Source organism: Protomyctophum bolini (assembly GCF_963924005.1).
Source record: "Protomyctophum bolini genome assembly, chromosome: 9".
NCBI lineage: Eukaryota > Metazoa > Chordata > Actinopteri > Myctophiformes > Myctophidae > Protomyctophum > Protomyctophum bolini.
The window spans coordinates 30,893,888-30,914,701 of NC_137870.1; the positions used below are offsets into that span (position 1 = coordinate 30,893,888).

General features: G+C 39.3%; 4 protein-coding genes across 7 annotated transcripts in view; 3 read left to right on the forward strand and 1 right to left on the reverse strand.

Moving 5' to 3' along the window:
• Nucleotides 1-3,290: 3,290 nt before the first annotated feature.
• On the forward strand, nucleotides 3,291-4,226 carry LOC308321824 (olfactory receptor 52N4-like; the record flags this gene model as incomplete). Its single annotated transcript, XM_080772915.1, has 1 exon — nucleotides 3,291-4,226. One exon carries the CDS (start codon nucleotides 3,291-3,293, stop codon nucleotides 4,224-4,226), a length of 936 nt encoding a protein of 311 aa, XP_080629041.1.
• A 1,728-nt stretch (nucleotides 4,227-5,954) lies between these two features.
• Nucleotides 5,955-20,814, reverse strand: part of chrna10a (cholinergic receptor, nicotinic, alpha 10a) — a gene marked incomplete at both ends in the record, with an annotated part of 303,976 nt that continues 289,116 nt past the window's right edge. The window contains 4 exons of the mRNA XM_080772322.1: nucleotides 5,955-6,610; nucleotides 6,701-7,233; nucleotides 7,729-7,883; nucleotides 8,017-8,162. Coding sequence (XP_080628448.1) covers nucleotides 5,955-6,610; nucleotides 6,701-7,233; nucleotides 7,729-7,883; nucleotides 8,017-8,162 — 1,490 coding nt within the window. The remainder of the gene's footprint in view (nucleotides 6,611-6,700; nucleotides 7,234-7,728; nucleotides 7,884-8,016; nucleotides 8,163-20,814) is intronic.
• Nucleotides 11,385-13,761, forward strand: LOC308320746 (post-GPI attachment to proteins factor 2-like; the record flags this gene model as incomplete). The annotated part of the gene is made up of 5 exons (XM_080771406.1): nucleotides 11,385-11,552; nucleotides 11,962-12,211; nucleotides 12,623-12,729; nucleotides 13,181-13,289; nucleotides 13,631-13,761. The coding sequence occupies 5 exons, from the start codon at nucleotides 11,385-11,387 to the stop codon at nucleotides 13,759-13,761; spliced, it is 765 nt and encodes a 254-aa protein (XP_080627532.1).
• The window catches only part of stim1a (stromal interaction molecule 1a), a 39,301-nt gene continuing 35,347 nt past the window's right edge, over nucleotides 16,861-20,814 (forward strand). For 2 of the 4 annotated variants that reach the window (XM_080771622.1, XM_080771623.1), the window contains exons 1-2: nucleotides 16,869-17,105; nucleotides 18,691-18,817. In XM_080771622.1, the coding sequence (XP_080627748.1) occupies nucleotides 18,703-18,817 (115 nt within the window). In that variant the 5' untranslated portion in view covers nucleotides 16,869-17,105; nucleotides 18,691-18,702. Of the gene's footprint in view, nucleotides 17,106-18,690; nucleotides 18,818-20,814 lie in introns of all 4 variants that reach the window. The other 2 variants (XM_080771620.1, XM_080771621.1) reach the window with 2 other exon arrangements.

Here is a 20,814-nt window from a genome sequence, read left to right on the forward strand (position 1 = left end):
TTGTTTACTTCACTACTTACTCTGAATCCCTTGAGATCATATACGTAGTTTGATCACCCTAATTTCCTTCAGCAAAGTTTAAAGACATAACAGCTGACACTGCTTTCAGATTATCAGTGATAAAAATAAATTACAAATAAGTAGTAAGTATCGATATTGAAATAGGTTATGTTTAAAAGATTAGTAGTTTTGAAAGTGTTTTGACAATTTCTATGCTGTACTGCACATAGCATCAGCCCACTTGAAAAGCCACGAAAACAATTGCGCGTTAATAAAATGTGATGTTTTTGCACGTCTGAGTGTTTGGTATGTGCGTAGGATAAAGACCCTCTGTTGACAACAAATGAATAAAGAACTCCTGCCCTGGGATGCATACAGACAAACGGTTCAACTGCATGGTGCTCTGACACATGTCATAAGCGGGTGGAGTGGGGCACAGTCGCCAGTCGGCTCACAGCTAGAAGGTCCCGGGGTTTGTTTCCCACCAGAGACGCTGTGCTGCCTGGCTTGGGCTGGGGGCCGTGTTCTCTCCTCCACGTCATGAGCTTCCACATCCACAGGTGGGGTTGGCAAAAGGGCCTTTCTGTGTGGAGTTTGCATGTTCTCTCTGTGTCCCCTAGCCCCTAGGGATAAGTACCCTCACCAAAAACATACAGTAACCCTCAGTAACTGCCTGATGGAGGGGAAAGGAACTGGTTGGAATAACATGTTCCTTCCACACGCTACGTCCTACCGGGGAAACCACCCCTGTAAGGTGATAAGAACTTTTTAAATAAATTAGCGCCTACGTGTGTGTACGGTTGTAATGCACGGAACTCGACAACCGTTTGCCCCACCGACTTCACATTCGACACACAGGGTCCACACCCCCACAGGGAGTGCAGTGCCAGGTATTGAGTCGGTCGGACCCACGGTTCTCCAGAACCACCACAAAAGGCTCTGGTCAGGCTCTGGCAGTGGGCCTAATGAGGCCAACTCCTTTCACCTGTGCAATTTCCAGCCTCTGCCTCAGCCAATTGAGGCTCAATCAATCAGGCTCTGCCAGTGGGACGAATTGATTGCCAAGTACACTTTTGAGTTTGCAGTCTTCACACACAGGCACATACACAGATCTCCATGTGGGACACCGTCTGCCAGTTAAAACGGGTGCTATGACAACGTCTATCATTAGGTTTCCAAGTTGCATCGTTCCCAAGTAGGCCGGTGGCCGACTGTGATGGGCACGTACAGGTCTAGTCTAGAAATAATAAAGTAAGACAAAAGACATACTTTTCTATGGCTAGAGACTGTATTTCAAAACTCCACCATGCACCGGGCCTTTTCGTCTGGTGGAGATGAATATGATTATGTCATTAACATGATTTCATCAGCTAGCAGAGAGTGTATCATTATTCTGTAAATACACACATTTATTAATGATCCCCTTTGAGATATGATTAAATGATGTGTTATTAACTGTCTCACTTTGTAATTAATCCCTTGATAATTTGGTGGCCTCTTGTTGACGATGACATTGCTTGTTGTTTGCTAATGGAGGGTGCTTTTGTATCTCATAACTCATGGGAGACTACCATTCAATATGAGGTCATTACAATTAAATAGTATTGCAGTTCAAAACAACCGTCTTAAGGACTATAATATAACTATATCATTTGCCATTGTAGGCTATTATTTTTATAGTTGGTGTGAACTTTGCCATCCACTTGATTGATTTTTAAAACTATATTTTTATAGTTATAGTGCTCAGTGTGAATGGCCTATTAATGTTTTTAATTTTAGCGTACACGAGCACAAGCATTAAAAAATTGGCATGTTGTCCATATACTGCAGGTCCATAAACAGTGACATAATAATAATAATAAGGGTAATAATAATAATAATAATTAGGGTTGTCCCGATCACGTGATCGGAAATCGGGGCCGATCACGTCATTTTTAAATGATCGGAATCGGATCTGGAGCAAAGAAAATTGATCGGGACATCCCTAGTATCAATATTATATCCATATCATGATATTAGACTGGATATTGTACTATTGTGATATGGCATATAAGTGTTCTATAAAAATATAGAGGGTTAGGGAAAAAACGGAATCGGGACACCCCTAATAATAATAATAATAATTTTCATCGTCATCATGTTATTATAAATAACATTTGAATGTTTTTCAATCACAAAAATACTCTACACAGCCAAATGTATCAATTTTCATAATTGTATCCCAAGAGAACTAAAGCAGAAAGGCCAAACTAAACATGTGACTTAAATGGTCACATCAGGGCATTCTGAACAAACCAAGTGAACTAAAAAGGGCAGTCAGGACAGACTAATCATCTCTCCACAGAGAAATGGACACAATAGACCCGGAGTTCATTGATTTTATTCTGTAAATATTTTCATATGTGAATCTGAGGAAAAAAGATTCAGGAAAGAGACTTTATCATTATAGCCTTACATAGACTCTTGACTGTTGTTATTTGTTATTTTAGGGCTTTTTAGACCAATAAGCCCTTTCATTTACAGTAATTATCCTGTGCATGCCCTCAAACATTGTGACGTTGCAACAGTGATTCTATTTTAACCTCCTGGTCAAGGATCTCTCATGCACCACATTTCTAAGAAATGCGCAGCCGCAGAGCCAAGATATTAACCAAGATATCATAATTTAACCCTAGCTTTGATACAATCTAAAAACATGGGGAAATAAAAACCCTTCACACCTCATGTGTGTGTGCATTTATGTGTGCTCAAGTGCGTGCATGAGGTTTATTTGGCCTATAGACCCCCCTCCCATGTGTATGGTTTTCTACTTTATACTGGCAGGCAAAATGTGTCTGCGTGCGTGTGTGCGTGTGTGCGTGTGTGCGTGCGACATGAGCTCATGTCACATGTTCTGACCTCAGGGTTTATTTTTGATAATTGTTTGATGATGGAAAAGTATTAGTCCAGGATAAAATAAATCTGATCTGCTCCTGAGTCTGAACTCTTGCCTTCAAACACAAGGTAATGCATCCACATGGCTATTTTTCATTATTTACATTTTAGGTTTAGAGTATTGTATTTGTTGCATGATACATGATAATACAACAATAATTCAACAACAAATTGTCATGGTAAAATAATAATAATTTATTTCAAGTTTAAAGCATACATCAGCACTTATAGCACTATAATGGTAAAGATTTTATTTTTGTTGTCGTTTTTTTAAAATATCTAATCATCTTCTAATACCTGCCTCAACCATATAACAATAACTTTGTTTTACAGGTTTATATTCAGCATTAAACAGAATGGACGGCAACAATACATTTCCAAGTGGTATCTTGGAAATCCAGGGCTTTAACATTTCTCCAGAGTTCACATACCCATTGTTTTTCTTACTGATGTTTGTTTATTTTTGTCTCCTTGTCTCCAACATTGCAGTGCTCATTCTCATTATTACTGAGAGGAGTTTGCACCAACCAATGTACCTCCTTTTTTGTAACCTGTCTATCAATGATCTAATAGGCAACACAGTCTTATTGCCACGACTCATGTCCGACATCGTATCAACAGAGAGGTTCATCACGTACAACCAATGCGTCGCTCAAGCATTTTATAGTCACACATTTGGCTCAGCCTCACATATGATACTGATCATTATGGCTGTTGATAGATATGTGGCAATAGTTCACCCACTGAGGTACGGGTCAATTATGACTAATAGAGCTGTGATTGCACTGTCAACATCTGCATGGGCAGCTTCAGTAATGTTAGTATCTATTCTGATAGGGCTCACTGTCAGGTTGTCCCGCTGTAGGTCTGTTATACAAAATGCATACTGTGACAATGCATCGTTGTTCAAGCTGTCTTGTGAGGACGTGTCTATCAACAATGTATATGGTCTGATTTTTACTGTAATGTTGTTTGGTTCTTCAATGGGAAGCATAGCTGTCACCTATTTTAGGATTGCTGTCATCTGCTGGACTAAGAAAAACAAAGACTTGAATAGCAAAGCATTGCAAACTTGTGCCAGTCATCTTGTCCTTTATCTTATTATGTTGTGGACGGGGTTTTTAACAATCATTCTACATCGCTTCCCAAATTATCCAGATCTAAGGAAAATTGCATATATTTTGTTTCATGTTGTTCCTGCTAATTTAAATCCAGTTATCTATGGAATGCAAACAAAGACATTACGAGATAAAATCATGCAAATTCTAAACAGAAAAGTCACTCAATACTAATCTAAATCAAGGTGTGAAGGTAAGGTGATTATTTGACCAGCATCAGGATTGCTACAGCATATATTTGAACATAATATGTGCAAATATATGCTGTAGCAATCCTGATATAGGAAAGTTATATTCTAGCTTTTTGGGAAGTACATTACAGAACCATGACAGACGTATGTTAAGGTATCTACTTAGTCATCATATTCACTGTTAATAGGCTGATGCACACTGTTGTAGGCCATCTGACTCTCATATACTGTACAGTGTCGCTGACTCGCTGTACTGTCTGAACATACAGTATGTCCATATAGGGGATCAATGTACTGTATACAGTATATTATATATTATTCATGCAATTATAGACACTGGTGAAGGAATGTACATTATACTTAAATGTATTTGTTTTTAGATATAATATACACTATGTAAACTTTGTCAGGCCAAGTGCAGATGGCGAAGGCCAGAATAAGTCTATATATCTATCTATCTATCTATCTATCTATCTATCTATATATATATATATATATATATATATATATATATATATATATATATATATATATATATATATATGCTGTTGTTTCTGCTACAACATCTGCATTTCCATACAGGGATCAATACATGTCTGTCTAGTGTCTACAGATGTACAGGATGTACACATTTGATGAAAGACATGTATACCCTGTTGGAGGCAATGCTAAATCTTTATATTGGTGATTCTACATGGGAGTTTCTAGTGTATGGTGATATTTTGTATACGTCAATATTCTAATCTAACGTTTTAATGCATTCAACTGGACCTGAACACATCTCAATGATATCATATCAGCTGTCATATTATGTGCATGTTGTTTCTGAAAGATTAGACACATTTCTTTAACTGCTCATTTCCACACTTATAAATGTTGATCGCCATGAATAGACCTTCAAACTAACAGCCAAATTAAAGCTTGTCCTTGGAACATTATCTTGTCCTTGAACATAATTTTCATCAATCACTTTTTATTTCAAAACAAATAATTATAATAATTTACAGGTATTTAACCACATGAATCATCACGTCTTTATTCTGGGCATGTCATATTACGTCAACATTTGGTATAAACCCTCTCTACCCTGTACTCTTTGAAACCATAGTGTTATAGACTATAGAATTGCTCTTGTGTGCTGGGTTGAGCAGGCAGCAAAGCTATCTGAGACTGACATTTTCTATGCGTGATCTATATTTTATTATATAGATATTTGTTATCAGTATACTGCAACTTGGTAATTCATCTTTGATGCAGAACACACCAGTACTATCGGCATCAGTTGTAAGTTGTAACTAATTAATTAGCCATCACACAGGAAGAATACAGAATGTGAGTTCTCACAGACTCACACAAGCCAATAACAAATACAATGTTACTCATGGTGGTTGAAGTAACAATAAATCCACACAACATGATCTGTTTATTGTTGTTCTATTCTATTGATGTTGTTCGGGTATTTGTCAAGTACATTAGCACATACCTCGGCATTTAACCCATCCTATTGGAAGCAGTGGGAAACTACTGTATAGTACAATTTCCTATACTATTTTTAGTTTTTAGTTTTTTTAACATAAAGGTACAGTAGGCTACATGTGTTCTAGAAGTAGGATTGAACTCTTTACCTTACATCTTCTTGTCATTATCTACACGTCATGATAAATGAGCAAATAATCTTGTACTAAAATACGCAGACTAAGATGTTCTGCACCTAGATGCATTTACCCATGATGAGGAGACTCATAAGGAAAACCATAATAAAGAATAGCCACATGAAAAAGCGATCCAAGACCTTGGCTACCTTCTTCCACTCCCCAGTTCTTTTCTGTGTGGCCCTCTGATCTCTGTAACAGTTGGCAATGTACTCAATGTTACGTAGGAGCTGCTGTTCCTGCCACTGGGTCATGTAGTTAATTTCTCTTACAGTATTTTCTCCATCACTCACTCCCCCCTTCCTGCACCTGCCTGTGGACGTCTGTGTGTCTCCACAGTCCATGCTCATGTAAACGCCATTCTTCCAGGAACTGTAATTACTGGTAGGATTCTTGCCAATTGAGCCTACTGGACTCATGGTCTGCTCCAACACGTCCTCTTGGATCAATGCATAGTCCTCTCTGCCAACTTGGCCATTCATGGTACAGCTTGTGTTCTTTACAGGCGCTGGCTCTTGTTTTTCCGATTGCGGTGACATGCAGTTCTCGCCTACTTCATAAACAAAGCACATTCTGGCCAGATACTGCAGAATGACTGTCTTGGCCCATTTGGGCACAGGCTTGGCATCTGGGCCGCAGTGGTGTATGTTCATGATGAAGATGGTGAGGGCAGTGGATGCTGTGATCATTGTCATGGTGGCAATATAATACTTTCCTGTGAATGGAAAATGACACCTCAACCATGATATTTATTTCACACAAAGATCTCTTATATGTGCATTTGAGTGCATTTTATTGTACTTACCAATAAGAGGTACACTCTCAGAAGGTGGCATGATCTCTGCAACCAACAGCTGAAAGACAGTGAGGGCCAGCATCACTGTGACACCAAGCGACACTTTCTCTCCAGAGTCAGCAGGCAGGTAGAAACCAAGCGGGGCCAGGAAAGAGATCATCACACACGGAATGAGCAAGTTAAATATGTAAAACGTAGCCTTCCTCTTCAGTTTCAGTGTATATGTCACATCGGGGTATGGGTCAGCACAGCAGCCATACGTGATGACGTTCTTCTTAGCGGACATACCTTGTACCTCCCACTCAACATTATCCACAAGGTCAGCCGTGTCAGCATCGTCCATGGCATTGAGGAGGTCGAGCTGGTTACCATTGTAGGTCCAGGAGCCGTAGGTAAACCTACACTGCTGGGAATCAAACGGAAAGTATGCCACATCTACTTTGCAGGAGCTCTTGGTGATAGCTGGAGAGTCCCACATAATCTGTCCATCATGCCGGATCACCACGTTGGTGTCCATGGAACCAGTGAAATGGTCATCAGCACTGAAATACAGAGACAACTGTAATGCCATGACTTGCACAACTCTACTAAAACGTACTTTTTAGTTTGTTTGCTTTTAAGTTATTTAAATGTAGCCGCGATATCTCCTTTCATACTGCAGTTCCCACATGGCAATAACAGAAAATATACAACTATGGAAAGGTCTAGTGGCTGGACTACAGGAGGAATGTTATTAATGATATAAGGCACAAGTTCAGAAACTGAGGGAGGAGTTGACTTGCACTCATGCCTCAGTCTATGCTCTGACTATCTGCATCATACACTCTGTTTATTTGTCATGATGTCAACACTACATGTCAACACATGTAATATAATATTAATACTTGCTCATTCAGATTTTAAGTGGAATATTAACTGGTGTAAAAAAAAGCAGATAAGAACACTCCCATGAATAACAGCTTCAAGGAATGTTCAGCTTGTGCCTCTACACCGACAGAAGAGCAGCCACAGCCTCACCCAACACCACTCCGACCTACTTGTTATATAGGACAATATCAGGTCTCCATATATAACTACTAGGTATGCGGATGGTATCGAGTCCGTCATAATCATCTTTATTCCATGTGAGGAGGGAATCAATCCACACCTGCCGTATCCATAAATATGCTGTCAAAATCTGGTTACGCTCATCCTGTAAGAAATGGGAGGTCATTAACAATGACCACATTTTAAAAAAAAAATGTGTAAAGAAAATAAAAATAAATGCAATTGTATTAGCTAGTTGTGTTGTTTTCTGCTTATTGGGAAGCAGTGCTTTGTTTTACCATATCAATGATTTGTGACAGAGTAATTTGCAGGGTGACATTCAGGATGTTATCAGTGTCTTCCACAGGCCTCAATGCACTGCTGTAATTGGCAAATATATCATTCAGAAGCTTCTGTGCATATTTCGCCTTAGCACACCAACACACTGGGACAGGAGAGAGGAAACATTTCAGTAAATCTCTCTAAAACCTAATTTATACTTTGTGTCACAGTTAAAAAACAGTTCTAGTCAGAAAGTGACACCATCATACGACAAAGTACAGCTCAGGCTTATGGCTTGCTGCTGTATTTGAATTGATGATGATGTAATATGTCCTACATTTCAGTTAAGACAAAAGCCAAACATTTGTTCTGAAAGACATTAGACAAGATGGTTAAAAAAAAGGTTAAATGGATACGTCACTGTATCAATGTAGTGAAGTGTGTCTTTGAGAAAGTCTGCTTAAGTTTAATGATGGAAGATTTGTTTTAAAGTACAAAAGTATCCGTATCAAAATGTACTGTAGGCCTACTTAAAGTACCAAATGTAAAAGTACTCATTGTGCAGAATGTCTCATTCCACAAGTTCAAAAAGTATTTAAAAAAAATCTTTTGAAAATAGCTTGTAGATCTGCTATTTTCAAATGACTGGAATAGGCCTACCATATATATAGGGCTGAATTCGGTTAGTGTGTTTTATAGCAATAATCAAATTCTACAAAGTAACTATAACTAAAGTTTGCAAATACATGTAGTGGAGTAAAAGTACAATATTTGGATCTGAGATGTATAGTGGAGTAGAAGTAAAAGTATTGAAAATGGGAAATACTCAAGTAAAGTATACAACCTCAAATTGTACTTAAGTATAGTAGGCCTACTTGAGTAAATGTACTTAGTTACTTTACACCACTGGGCTTCAGTGAATCAGCCTTTTCATTTAGGGCATCACACGGTTGGAACATATAGGCCTTTCCTGGCTGTATGTTGTGTATACCACTTCAAAGTTATGGTCGCTTAAAGCATGTACTTGTTTTATGTGATCCAGATGAACACTATGTGTCTATTTTTACATTTTTAAATGTGCTTTCTAATTTTATATTGAGAAGAATGTGCACTAAATGTTTTCTTCTTCTTTCTTTCTTTTTTGAATTTTTTGATTTACCTTTGAACCCTTTTGACCTTTTTTTTTTTTTAACACTTTATTTTGATTTTTATTGTTGAATAAATGAAAAAACATATGTGTACATTTTGTTGTATCCGACATGTAAATATCCCCCCTCCCCCCAAATCAAGGTCAGAACAAGACAAATAAAACAAAGACAGACAGTACAAGACAGTAAAAGTAATTGGTAAACTAGTTTTGAAAGTACTAATCCCTTTTGACCTTTTAAAGTCGAACTACCAAGTGGCAGCAAGATATACAAAAATATATACAGAATAGTGATGTTATAATTAATATACATTGTCCCTGCTAAAATAAATTCATGAAATTAATGAAAGATAATCTGATTGCACAGACCAAATTCAAGTTGACGGTAAAGCATTGTCTCTTAACATTCTGAGTGAAACCAATATGGATGTTCTGTTTGGAGAAAGAGTATCAGAGAATGTGGACACATGACAGATGGTGTAAGAGGTTCAGAATGGATGTCAGGTTGGATTGCCCCATAACACTAGAGATAAGGCAAATCCCTGCATGAAGCATGCAGAGACTGAGGATCCCTCTGTTGACCCTTAGTGAATATGTGTTGGGTGACCTAGCTCTTAATCCCAGCTGGCACACATACTGAATCAGTGAGAAAAGGAAAATAAACTGAAACATAACATGGGCTATGAATGATCATTAAAATTGTCAGAAGATGTGATTATGATACTTTAAAAAACAATTCCCATAATTTATAACTTCTGTAATTTGTGGGGGGAAAAAACAAACAAACAAATAAACACACACAAAAAAGAAACATTTGCAAATACAACTTGCTTCTGCCTGTTTACAATGTCCTCTGGATTTAGGTAGCCTAATCCAGATGACAGCATTTTAAGTGAAATATATTCACTAACTTGAACTTTTGAACTCTTGGAAATGGCTATTATATCCTCCATGCCACATACAAATATGTTGTCAATAATAAATGTCACTTTCTTGAACACATAATTGTGTTCTAACGAATAAATGATTATTCTATATAGCCTAGCCTACACTGTAACAGGTTATGGGAATTGTTTAACATCTCATAAACACATAGGATGAGTAGGCTACTACATTTAAGTAAATACGTATATCACTACAATTTAAAATGATCAGCAGTACTGTATGTGTCGTTTTCTTAATTGTCATTTCAGTCTTTGCAGCCTTGCGGTATTTTTTGGTAGACTAGTAAAGATTGACAATTATTGTGCATGTGGCGCAATTAATTTTCTTGATAGAAAGAAAGAAAGAAAGAAAAAACTTACCAGGAAAAACATTGATATTTATAGCTAACAAAAGTATGCCTAATGTTTGGACTCTCATCTTGCAAAACAGGTTAACTCGATCATTTGAGCGCGTATATGAAAAATGACAATGCAGTACAGCCTACCAGTACCAGCAGTTTATTTCAAATATGGGCTGTATTTATGGACAGATATACAGACGGTCTTTCAACGGGGTATTCCTTTCACCATAGAGGCGGGGCAGCGGGTCGACAAAGCTTAATCCTGCACACACACCGCGTATTATTTGGCAAAAGATTAAGATACAATAATTTAGGAGGCTACCCTTTCCGTTTTAAAGCCTTAACTGCAGGCTAATAATGAATAAAACATAAGTAATAATAATGTTTTCTTTGTTTGGCAACAACCTGACATTATCAGCACCAAGGACAGTTCCAGACGCACCTATTCCGCGTCCGCGTCCTCTATAACTGTATGCTGTTAGGAAAATTGATTGCTTTAATTTGTAGTTTCCTTTTTTAACTTATAAGGATAAACATCCATATAGATATAGGGCAGGCTGCATATTTGCATAATTTATACGCGAAGGTCTGTGCACGTTTTTGATAGGCTGCGTCAACCATCTTTATCATTGCAATGCGGCCGCTTGTTTTGCTTTTTGTTCCGGGTAGACTATTCATATTTAATTTTCACGTTGGCTATATGTTAGGCTGAGCATTTCGAGCTATTTGCTGGAAAACGAAGGTTTGTTTAAGAATTCCACACCAAATTCTACATTTGTGTTTAAGATTGATCACTGCACAGAGCTGTATAGGTTAGCCTCCTATAGGACAATGCTATACATGGTCTGGTTCTATTTTTCACGATTTACTATTTCACTAATCCAACTGCACGAAATCGGAAGAAAGCGTGAATATCAGCCAAAATATTTTAATGTTTTCTAACCCAGTTTAGGATGCTACAAAGTCCAAATACCTTGGGGTATGAGAGACCCCTGATCGTCAGAATATCATTCTCCACCTGTGTTTTGGGTGCTGTCTTCCTGCCACTGCTTGGCTTAATAAGTTGTGTCTTCATATCTTCTGCTTTCCATTTCGAAGATTCTACTGGAACGCATTGCCAGGTATATAATATGCTTGCAGTGCTTTTTCATGTCAATGACCCTCAAATTAATGCATTTGGCTTGCGGATCCCCCCATCACAAATTATTTTGTGCCAACTACTTCCATACAAGATTGGTGTTAAAATGTTTCCAAACATATTTTCATCCTCACAATCACATTCACTACAATTAAATTCTTTCATTTTTATAAGATTTGTTGAAAATAGCTCACAACACATTGTGAACTTGTAGGCCTATATCAGCTGTTCTCAATGAGCTGTATATGAAATTGGTTGAACCGATTTTTATACAATATTGTAATTTAGAACCCCCTCAAGGAACCTTGAGTGTCCCTGGAGGGTCCTTGCTTTTTAAAATGTTCATGTCCATTTACAGCATCACCTGATATCTAGTCTATCATTTTTCTTAGGTTCCTAATTATCTGCCATCTATTAGTGCCTCAATAAGCCTAAGCCCTGAATGCCACATCTGGAGATTCTGTATTGGACTACACTCAGCACCAAGGTTTCTTGTAGCCGTGACATACTTTAAGTTGTATAAAGGACGCTTCACATCAAGGTTCCCTGAGAGTTTACTCAGCTTCCTGAATCTTGTTTTTGCCTTCTTTGAAAACTTGGGTCTCTTGCTCCTTACTTATGTGTCATCCAGTGAGACATACTGTGAGTAATCAATATATTTTCAAGCTGAATCAATGGTTTGTGTTTTAGCCCTGAATTGAATTGTTTTGTTCATATTATTCATAATAGTAAAGCATGTTTAGTCACTGCACTCTCCAACAGTTCACAGAAATACTATGCATAGTTTGGTTGCAGTCATCACAGAAATATTTGTGGGTTAGTTAGTATGTCAAAAGGATGACAAAATACTAAACTGTCTTTGTTACTTTTCATAATATGTCATTAATTCATGGTCATTGGGTGAAGACATTTGTCCCCAAATTGATTTGCTGAGCCTTTTTCAAAATCTCTACTTCACATGAATCATGAAAATGCATTTTTGCTTAATTTACAGAATCACATAAATACATTGTCTCCTTAATTCACTCTTGGCATCCTTTCACCCCATTTTAGTTGTACATAAGGAAGGCTTTGTCCTGTTCCTTATCAGCGCTCTTATCCACATGTCGATAACCTGCTGGTTGTGGAATACTATCAAGAGGTACTCACTAAGTCCTGAGGTAAGGAATTACTCCCTCTCAAAACACAAACATCTCTCATGCTATACTGAATGTTAGCCACACATTGTCTTGTTATGTTTGCTTGAAGCTTTTGTCAGTCTACTTAAACTTGACGTGCATTTATTTCAAATTGTAAATTGCTGCCATTACATTTTTCTTATCCGAGTCACTCCCCTAATGTACATTGTATTACGTGTTAAGTTAAGAGCCACCACAATGTGGCACTGTGGTAAAGCCAGTATACTGCTGTAATGTTTCATGAAGTGATCACTGCTTAGAGGCTGCTGGAGGTAGTTTTTTTCACCATTATCCTGCTGCATTGTCTGTACATTTTATGATAACAGCACTTACATATCTGACACAAAATCTAATATTTTAAATGTCCTTGGAGAAACAACTGTTAAGTTGCATAATAAAACAGTAACTCTTTATGACAATATTTCCTCTTCAGGATACTAAATCTTACCAATGGAAAGTACGTTTCTTAGTCCTCTACATATCCTTCTGTGCTTTTGCTGCTTTTTTTTTCTGGAAACACAACATGTACTGTGAACCAGGAAGTGAGTAAAACTGTATATTATGTGGTTACATTAGTAGATTTCCCCACAATTTTAAGCAATGAATAAAAAGCTATCATTATCAATAGATGCTGTAGACACAATATAATCTTCATTTTTTTGTGTTGTATCACAGCAAAATGTGGATTAAAAACGAAATATTGTAAATTATATTAATGATACATGCTCAAATGATCTTGATGAGAAGGGGAGACAATACATTTCTGACTAAAACTTTAAATAAAAATTTAAGTAAAACATCACAAAGTCAAATGTATTATGTACAAAACCTGTATTGAGGTACTCGTTACATAATGCTGTTTTCTCTTCCCTACCATTTACAGGCTATACCTTTTTTGCCCTGTTTGAATATTTGGTTGTCCTGTCCAACATGGCCTTTCATCTAACAGCTTTGTGGGACTTTAAAAGCAGAGAGGTCATGATCATTTCACCCTCTGAGGATAAAAACTTCTGAGAGTCAAACAAAGATAGTCTATGTTGTACAATCACTCAACCTACAACTGATGAAGGATACATCACATTATGATAGCTTGAAGCTTTTCTTGAAGCATTTGTACTTGATATGCATTTCTTTCTCATTGTAATTTACAAGGTTTAAGGAATGATGCTTTTATTTGGTTTATTATCCTATACTGTTTGTATGAACACATACATTGTATTACATGTTAACTTGAAAGGGTGGATATAAAAAGGGGATTTCTGTGTTTCCATGTTGATATCAAGTCCCAGTAGTGCCATATCAGAGTTAACAAACAAAGAAAACTTGTGCCAATAGGAAGCTTGTTTAATTACCTGTTTATACACTCATTTGTGGTCTTTTTTAATTTATTATTTGTCCTTTACTTAGAAATAGTTATATTTACAAAGGATATACACATGGGTGCCATTTTCACAAACATTGTAACAAGATATAGTGAGGGTATTCCAAATAAACAATTTGTATGCACTTTTATGCCAATGAAGCTATGCAGGATGGGTGATGTGAGTGTGAGTTGGTTAGCAATCTGGCTGCAACATTTTGCACAAGCTGCAGGCAAGATACTGTATCTGCTTACAGAAAAGACTGACTATTGTAGGCCTAGTAGTCAAGAAATTAGTGCAGAAAACACTGGAGGCCAGAACGCTGATACAAGGTTTAATTTCAGAGACAAAGGCCCAAGGTTTCGGGTCTCGCAACATCATACCCCTCACTCAGGTGACCCAGCCGGGGTGATCAAGTCCCGACTTTCGTCCCAGTAGCAACCCACGATCAGTCCCATTGGGGAAAGACCAGGGCCACACCGTCTGCCACTCCCGAACTACTCTGGGAAGTCCGGTGCATGGAAGGACTAGGCTCTGTGGGTTGACTCCTGCATGTTCCGGGCCCCCTCCTACGTCTCACCAGGCCCACTCCTGCTCTCACCAGGTGCAGCCAGGACCGCATGCGTTGCGCCAAACTCCCAGCACCAGACACTTCATTCAGGAGTGACAGACTGCGGCTTGAATGGCCCTCCTAAAGGCCTTACCACCGGTGGGCTGTTGGGCTTCCTCCTCACGGAAGACACAGTCTGGGCCGCCAACCCATATATTGCTCCAGGGTGCTGTCTACATTCCTGCTGTCAACCATCTCTACCGGTTTTGAATGTAGCTTAAGTACTGCTAGCCTGTGGCGACCTCTGAAAGGGAACAGCTGAAAGTAAAAGCCCCCACCCCCCCAGTTTTTGTATTGACTTGTATTGTGCTTTCGTTTGAAATGTACCCATTCTACATACTGTGAATAACACTTTCAATCAATCAATCAATCAATCAATCAATCAAAAGAAGAAGACATAATAATAATAATGGATTTTTATTTATAACGCACTTTATATTCATGAGAATCTCAAAGTGCTACAGCAAATGAATAAAAGCTAAAGAAACAACACACCATTAGTGTGAGTCTCATCCGTGAGTGTTAAAAATTCTTTAAAAGCAGCCAGGCAATCATGGAGGGCATAGTTTGGCTTAACTGAAAATACAGCTGCATGGCATCTGTGTACTGTATAGCAATGATGAAAGATGCAATTGAACTAACTATTAACCTGATAGCATAGAAGTAACATGTAAAGTGAGAAAAGGATATCAATGACCCACAGGAACGCACCCAGGGTGCCGGGCCGGTTCTGGCAAGCCGGGCCACGTCCGAAACGGTTGAGAAATGACAGTTACCGCGTGGGGGTCCGCAGGGGGTCCCTCTACTGTACTGTACTGCCACACCCAAAATCATCATACAGTATATACAGTTAATATGTCTGTGTGTTAGGCTGCACAATGTTCAGTGACACTCTGTGGTGAATTCGTGCTCTGTGTGTGGGTCCCCGGGGGGTCCCCGGAACATCCAGAACCCCAGGAATGCGCCCAGGGGACGGGGACGATTCCAAGGGACCCCATTTGGGGTCGAAACGTTGTCATCCTTAATAAAATTGCATTGGGAGCTACTAAACAGTGTGAGGACAACATCTCCTGTATGTATCTTCTTGTTCAGCACCTGAAAGTTTTTTAGAGATGTGCATACTTTCTTTTGGATTCTATACTGTACTGTCAAACTCCAAATCATCAAAATATACAGTTCATTTGTATTTGTGTGTGTTACGCTGTGCGTGAATACCAGCCAAACGCTATTTCCGTGCTCAGACGGAACCAGACTTGGATGGACCCAGGCAGGCAGCCAGGGACGGACCCAGGCAGCCAGCCAGGGACAGACCCAGGGACACACATAGCTGTCTATAGGAGTAAAAACAGCTGTTAAATCAAGCAAGACCAGGGTAGAATGTTCACCGTAGTGACTGCACAAGGATGTAATTTGCCACTCCAGAACCGCCACAAAAGGCCTTTTTCATTTTGAAAAATGGCCACCATATTGGATTTTTGGTTGGCTCGGTTTAACAAGTTAAAGAGATGACCCAGAGTAATGTTCATGCCAAATTTCACGCTTGTATCACCAAGTGAAAGATCGTTCCTAATTCCTATTATCTGCTCGATTCTGCTGTACTACTGATCTCCCATCATGTAAGTAGTGCACCAACAATATATTCTTCAGAATAAGGTGGCATTTGTTCAATCAAGCCAGAAGGTCCATATTACAATCATGTATTTTCACGAAATAAGTATCAAACTACGTATCAAACTGTCTTTGTACATCACATTAATGGTTATTGTCAACTTTGAGGTGCATTAGATGGCATTGAAACATTCTCAAACAAGCACAAAATTGCAATAACCTACATCCAGTGAAGGCAAGCATAGGAGGCAGCACGTTTGGCAGTGGCTCTTATACCAAAATAAGGCATTTTGTAGAAGAAGACACTTGGTAAGTGTCTTTGGTAAAATGTGGTAAGATAGCCTGTCCCACGCTTCACCACCACTGGCCTGATAGTGGACTCCCCAGTACCCGCCCTTCAGCCTCCAGAACCAGCCCTTTATCTCTGCACTCTGCAGTCCTCCTCCCCACTCACTTCTCCACTTTTTCACGAGACACATGACCTACTTCTGGTCTGCTAAAGGGGCGGACGCGTACACGTACGTCACATTCACACAGATACAGGAAACAAAGCGATACGTACAGTCTTGTGTTTCTATTGTTTCTGGAATGCGGGTGGCTTGCTTCGCAGCAGAACCAACCATAGCACCAGACCTTTTCTAGAGTGAAAGAGAGAGGGAGATAGAGGTGGAGTCTGCTGTGCTTCGACTCCGAGGGACCACGTACCACCAGCCATCTGCTGCAATGTCCAAGCAGAGCTGAATCCACGGATCGTTTTGGCCAGGGAGGGTACATGACAGGTACATTGTTTATATTATTGTACTTTATAGACATAGATAAATAATTGTGCTGTTTACAACCCTTGGAAAAAAGTGTAGCTTTGCTACCATAACGTTAACCAAAACTTGCCTTCCGCGTATAAGCGCCATCGTGCGAGGCTGTCGCAATGCCCCCGATAAGAACAGATCTGCGAGCCAACAACGCATCGCACCGCGACGTGTTGTTGGCTTGTAGATCTGTTCTTTTCGGGCACGCAACACTGTCGTACTACGGAGTATAAAGGCGTTGCCGTGTCTGGTTTATAGAGCTCTGGCACATTTGTTACATTCATTGACGTGCTACTTGTACCATTCATCATTCATGCATGCATTATTACAGTGATGTAATGTTACTCGTTATTATAACGATAACTTAAATCCCAAAGGCTTGGTGATGTTTTGTAATTTCCTTTAATCTAGACTAGAAACCTCCTAGCTAACACGGCTATAGCTGCTCAGAAAAGCCAGAATGTCAGACTGCGGTAGCGGAACTTAATCGCGTGGACATTGTCTCTTTGTACAGTTGGAAAATACGTCTACGTATGTTGTATTTTGGTGGGGTCGTACGGCCCTTTGGATTTCAGCCAGATTTATAATTAGTTGTAGGACGGTGCCGCACACCGGATATATCTGATCTACAAGCTCACATGCTTGCAGGTCTGCCGAGTTTGTGGATCGGCTACTTTCGGCCAAATACGTTATTTTTGTGCGTACGACACACACTTTTTTTGGTCGAGATGAACACCACCACAGAAAAGTTGAAGTTAGATTACATTACATAATTAAAGATACAACCCAACCGATTTCAATGAATAAAACGTTATTTTAACCTCTCACCTGACCTATGGTCATGACCGAAATAATAAGGTCGCGAATACAAGTGGCCGAAATGAGTTTTCTCCGGGTGGCTGGCATCTCAGGGTGAGAAGTTCAATCAGACGAGAGAGACTGAGTAGAGTCGCTGCTTCGCCTGGAAAGGACCCAGCTTAGGTGGTTCGGGCATCTGGTTAGGGAGCATCTCCCTAGAGAGGTCCTCGATGCACGTCCCACTGGGAGTAGACCCCTGGGAAGACTAAGGACCAGATGGAGGGATTACATCGCCACACTGGCCTTGGAACACCTCGCGATCACCCAGGAGGAAGTTACTAATGTTGCTCTGGAGAGGGAAGTCTGGAGCTCTGCGGTGGAGCTGTTGCCCCTGCGGCCCGACTACGGATAAGTGGTTGAAGATGGATGGAGAGCATAGTTAGCATACTAGCATTGGGATCATTGGGGTCAAGAGGAGCCTAATCTCCTGTTTCCTTACAAGTGCACCCACTGGACATTACGCTACGGACAGTAGTATGTCGCAGGGATTTACCCCAATCCAATACTTAAAGCTGAGTGCCAAGCAGGGTGGCATTGGGTATAGTCTTTGGTACAACTCGGCCGTGGATTGAACCCCAGATCTCACCCCAAGCCAAGGCCATTGAACCGGTTGAGTGCATAAAGCACAAATTATGTTTTTTTTAATATGCATCTGTGAACCTCTGAGACATTTCAAGCTAATCTACTTCCTATTTTACAGCAAACCTTCGTTATGGACTTCAGGAAATTGGTGACTACATGGATTTTATTTCTGTGTACCGTTGGCGGAAGTTGGGCTGAAAAAACCTGTATGGCCACATTGGACAGACATACAGATGGCTTGTCAGGTGAGTAATAAATGATCAAATCAGTGCCTTTTGAGAATTGTATTTTTTTTTCATCATTCCTTTTAGGTAACTGTACAGACTAGATTTTCACTGCCAAGAATCAAGATTGCATTCACTATCTGTGAAATTGTACAGGTTCTAAATGTAGCTGCGCTGAGAATAGTCAGGGTATGTACTCACCATTAAGCCTTGTCCTTTAACTTGGACTTAGATCATCATGGCACCCAGTCAAACAAGAGAAGTACCCACTAGCTGATTTTGGTAGTCAGGTCCAGATTTTAATTAATAACTTTTTGCATCACATCAGCACAGTTTAGTTAGGAGAGAAATCTCTAGTTGCAACAGGAATTTTTTTCACAGCATTTCTTAACTTAACATTATTTGACTATAACACCTTAAGCAACATGGAATGATGGAAGATACCTGACAAATGTCTATATTCATTTTCATAGAGGCCACACCATTCTTCTGTTGCAATTAATTCAGTTTTCACTTTCCTTTAATCAGCGAAGCTTCATTCTGCAATACAACTTCCCCATAGTAATGTCCAGTTGTCCACACAGTAATTATTCGATTTAGATTTTTTTCCATATACATTATAGTATATAAAAATGGGGAACGCAAACGTTCTATGGTAGCATGCTAACAGCAAAACAAGAATGAACACAACGGAGCATACGCTACGCTTTTTAGTGAAATGCACAGGAAACCATTTTTTTGCTGCATCTTGTGTTAACTGTTGCTTTTATAATTTATCTGCCATGGTAATCTATTGTAATTCTACTCTACATTTAGCACCATTAATTGAACGATCAGTAATATTGAAGAGCATGGATGGAGCATTGTAGCCTAAAAGGTTAAATTGTAGCTGAAATGGTAGTTTTTTTCACATAAAGGATTCATTTGGTAAAAGGTAGTAAGGAAAGGACTAGTACGGAACACAACGTTCCTCACTAAACCATTCAGGTTTTGTACACAGGTTTGTTGTACACCTTGTGCACAGTTTACAAATGTGTATCACTTGTCCGAAGAGGGTATGGTCCTCCTGGGAAGAATTGATTCCTGACTGTGGCCTTCGAGTCTTGCCAGAAACAAATCTGTGATTGTGTTAATTCTTTGGCTTAGAATGGTTCAGAGAAGAGAGTGTGTTCCTATCTACACACAAGCACACATATGACTTGCGTAACTGTGCTTTAAAAAAGGCAGGCTGGTATGTAAATACCTTATCTTTTGTCTTTGGAAGTTTGCAAACCAAATGAGTACGGAATGAAAGTTTGGTGCGTGAGAGAGCTACAGGTGGTCGTGGTAGGTTCATAGTACTGGTGTCATACTATAGTAATACATGTCTTAAGCTTCTAAAACGTCATTTTGACTGACTCACTACTCACTTATGTATTTCCTATTGTATGTTGTGAGCATAACCAGTGTTCTGGAATGCAATGTTGTGGCCTGGAAAGTGGAAACTCACCAGTGTATTTATTTAAAGCAACGCTTATGTGTTGTCAGCACTTTTTCTAAACCTGCGTGTCTGGGCCAGGTGACCAACAAAAAACCTGCTCCATCCCACTTTAGCTGCACTGCAGAGGCACGTTTGTGTCGCCTAACTCTTTGTATTGGAGAGGGTAATAGTTTTGTAATTCAGATTGTCAAACAAAGTTCTGTTATAAAAGTCTTATAATAAGCCATTGAGTGAGTTCTTTCCTGGGTTATATAAAACGATAGTAAATGATGGATAGTTTAAGGCTGACAACATGCCTTGACTTGGTGAAGTGGCGAACAACATCACATCTGCTTGAGTGAAAGGTTAACTTGCTGCTTAAATGTCTGATACCTGCATTTTGCACAATTCCAGAGGTGGTTCTTGTGAATCCAGTTTGACCATTTTTGACTGAAAAAGTAGCTCTTTCACACACCCCCCGAGTGTCTGCAGTAAAGGCCAAACAAAATTTCCTTTCAGTGCGAGTGGCAGGCTGATCTGTGGCGGAGTGTTTCTAATC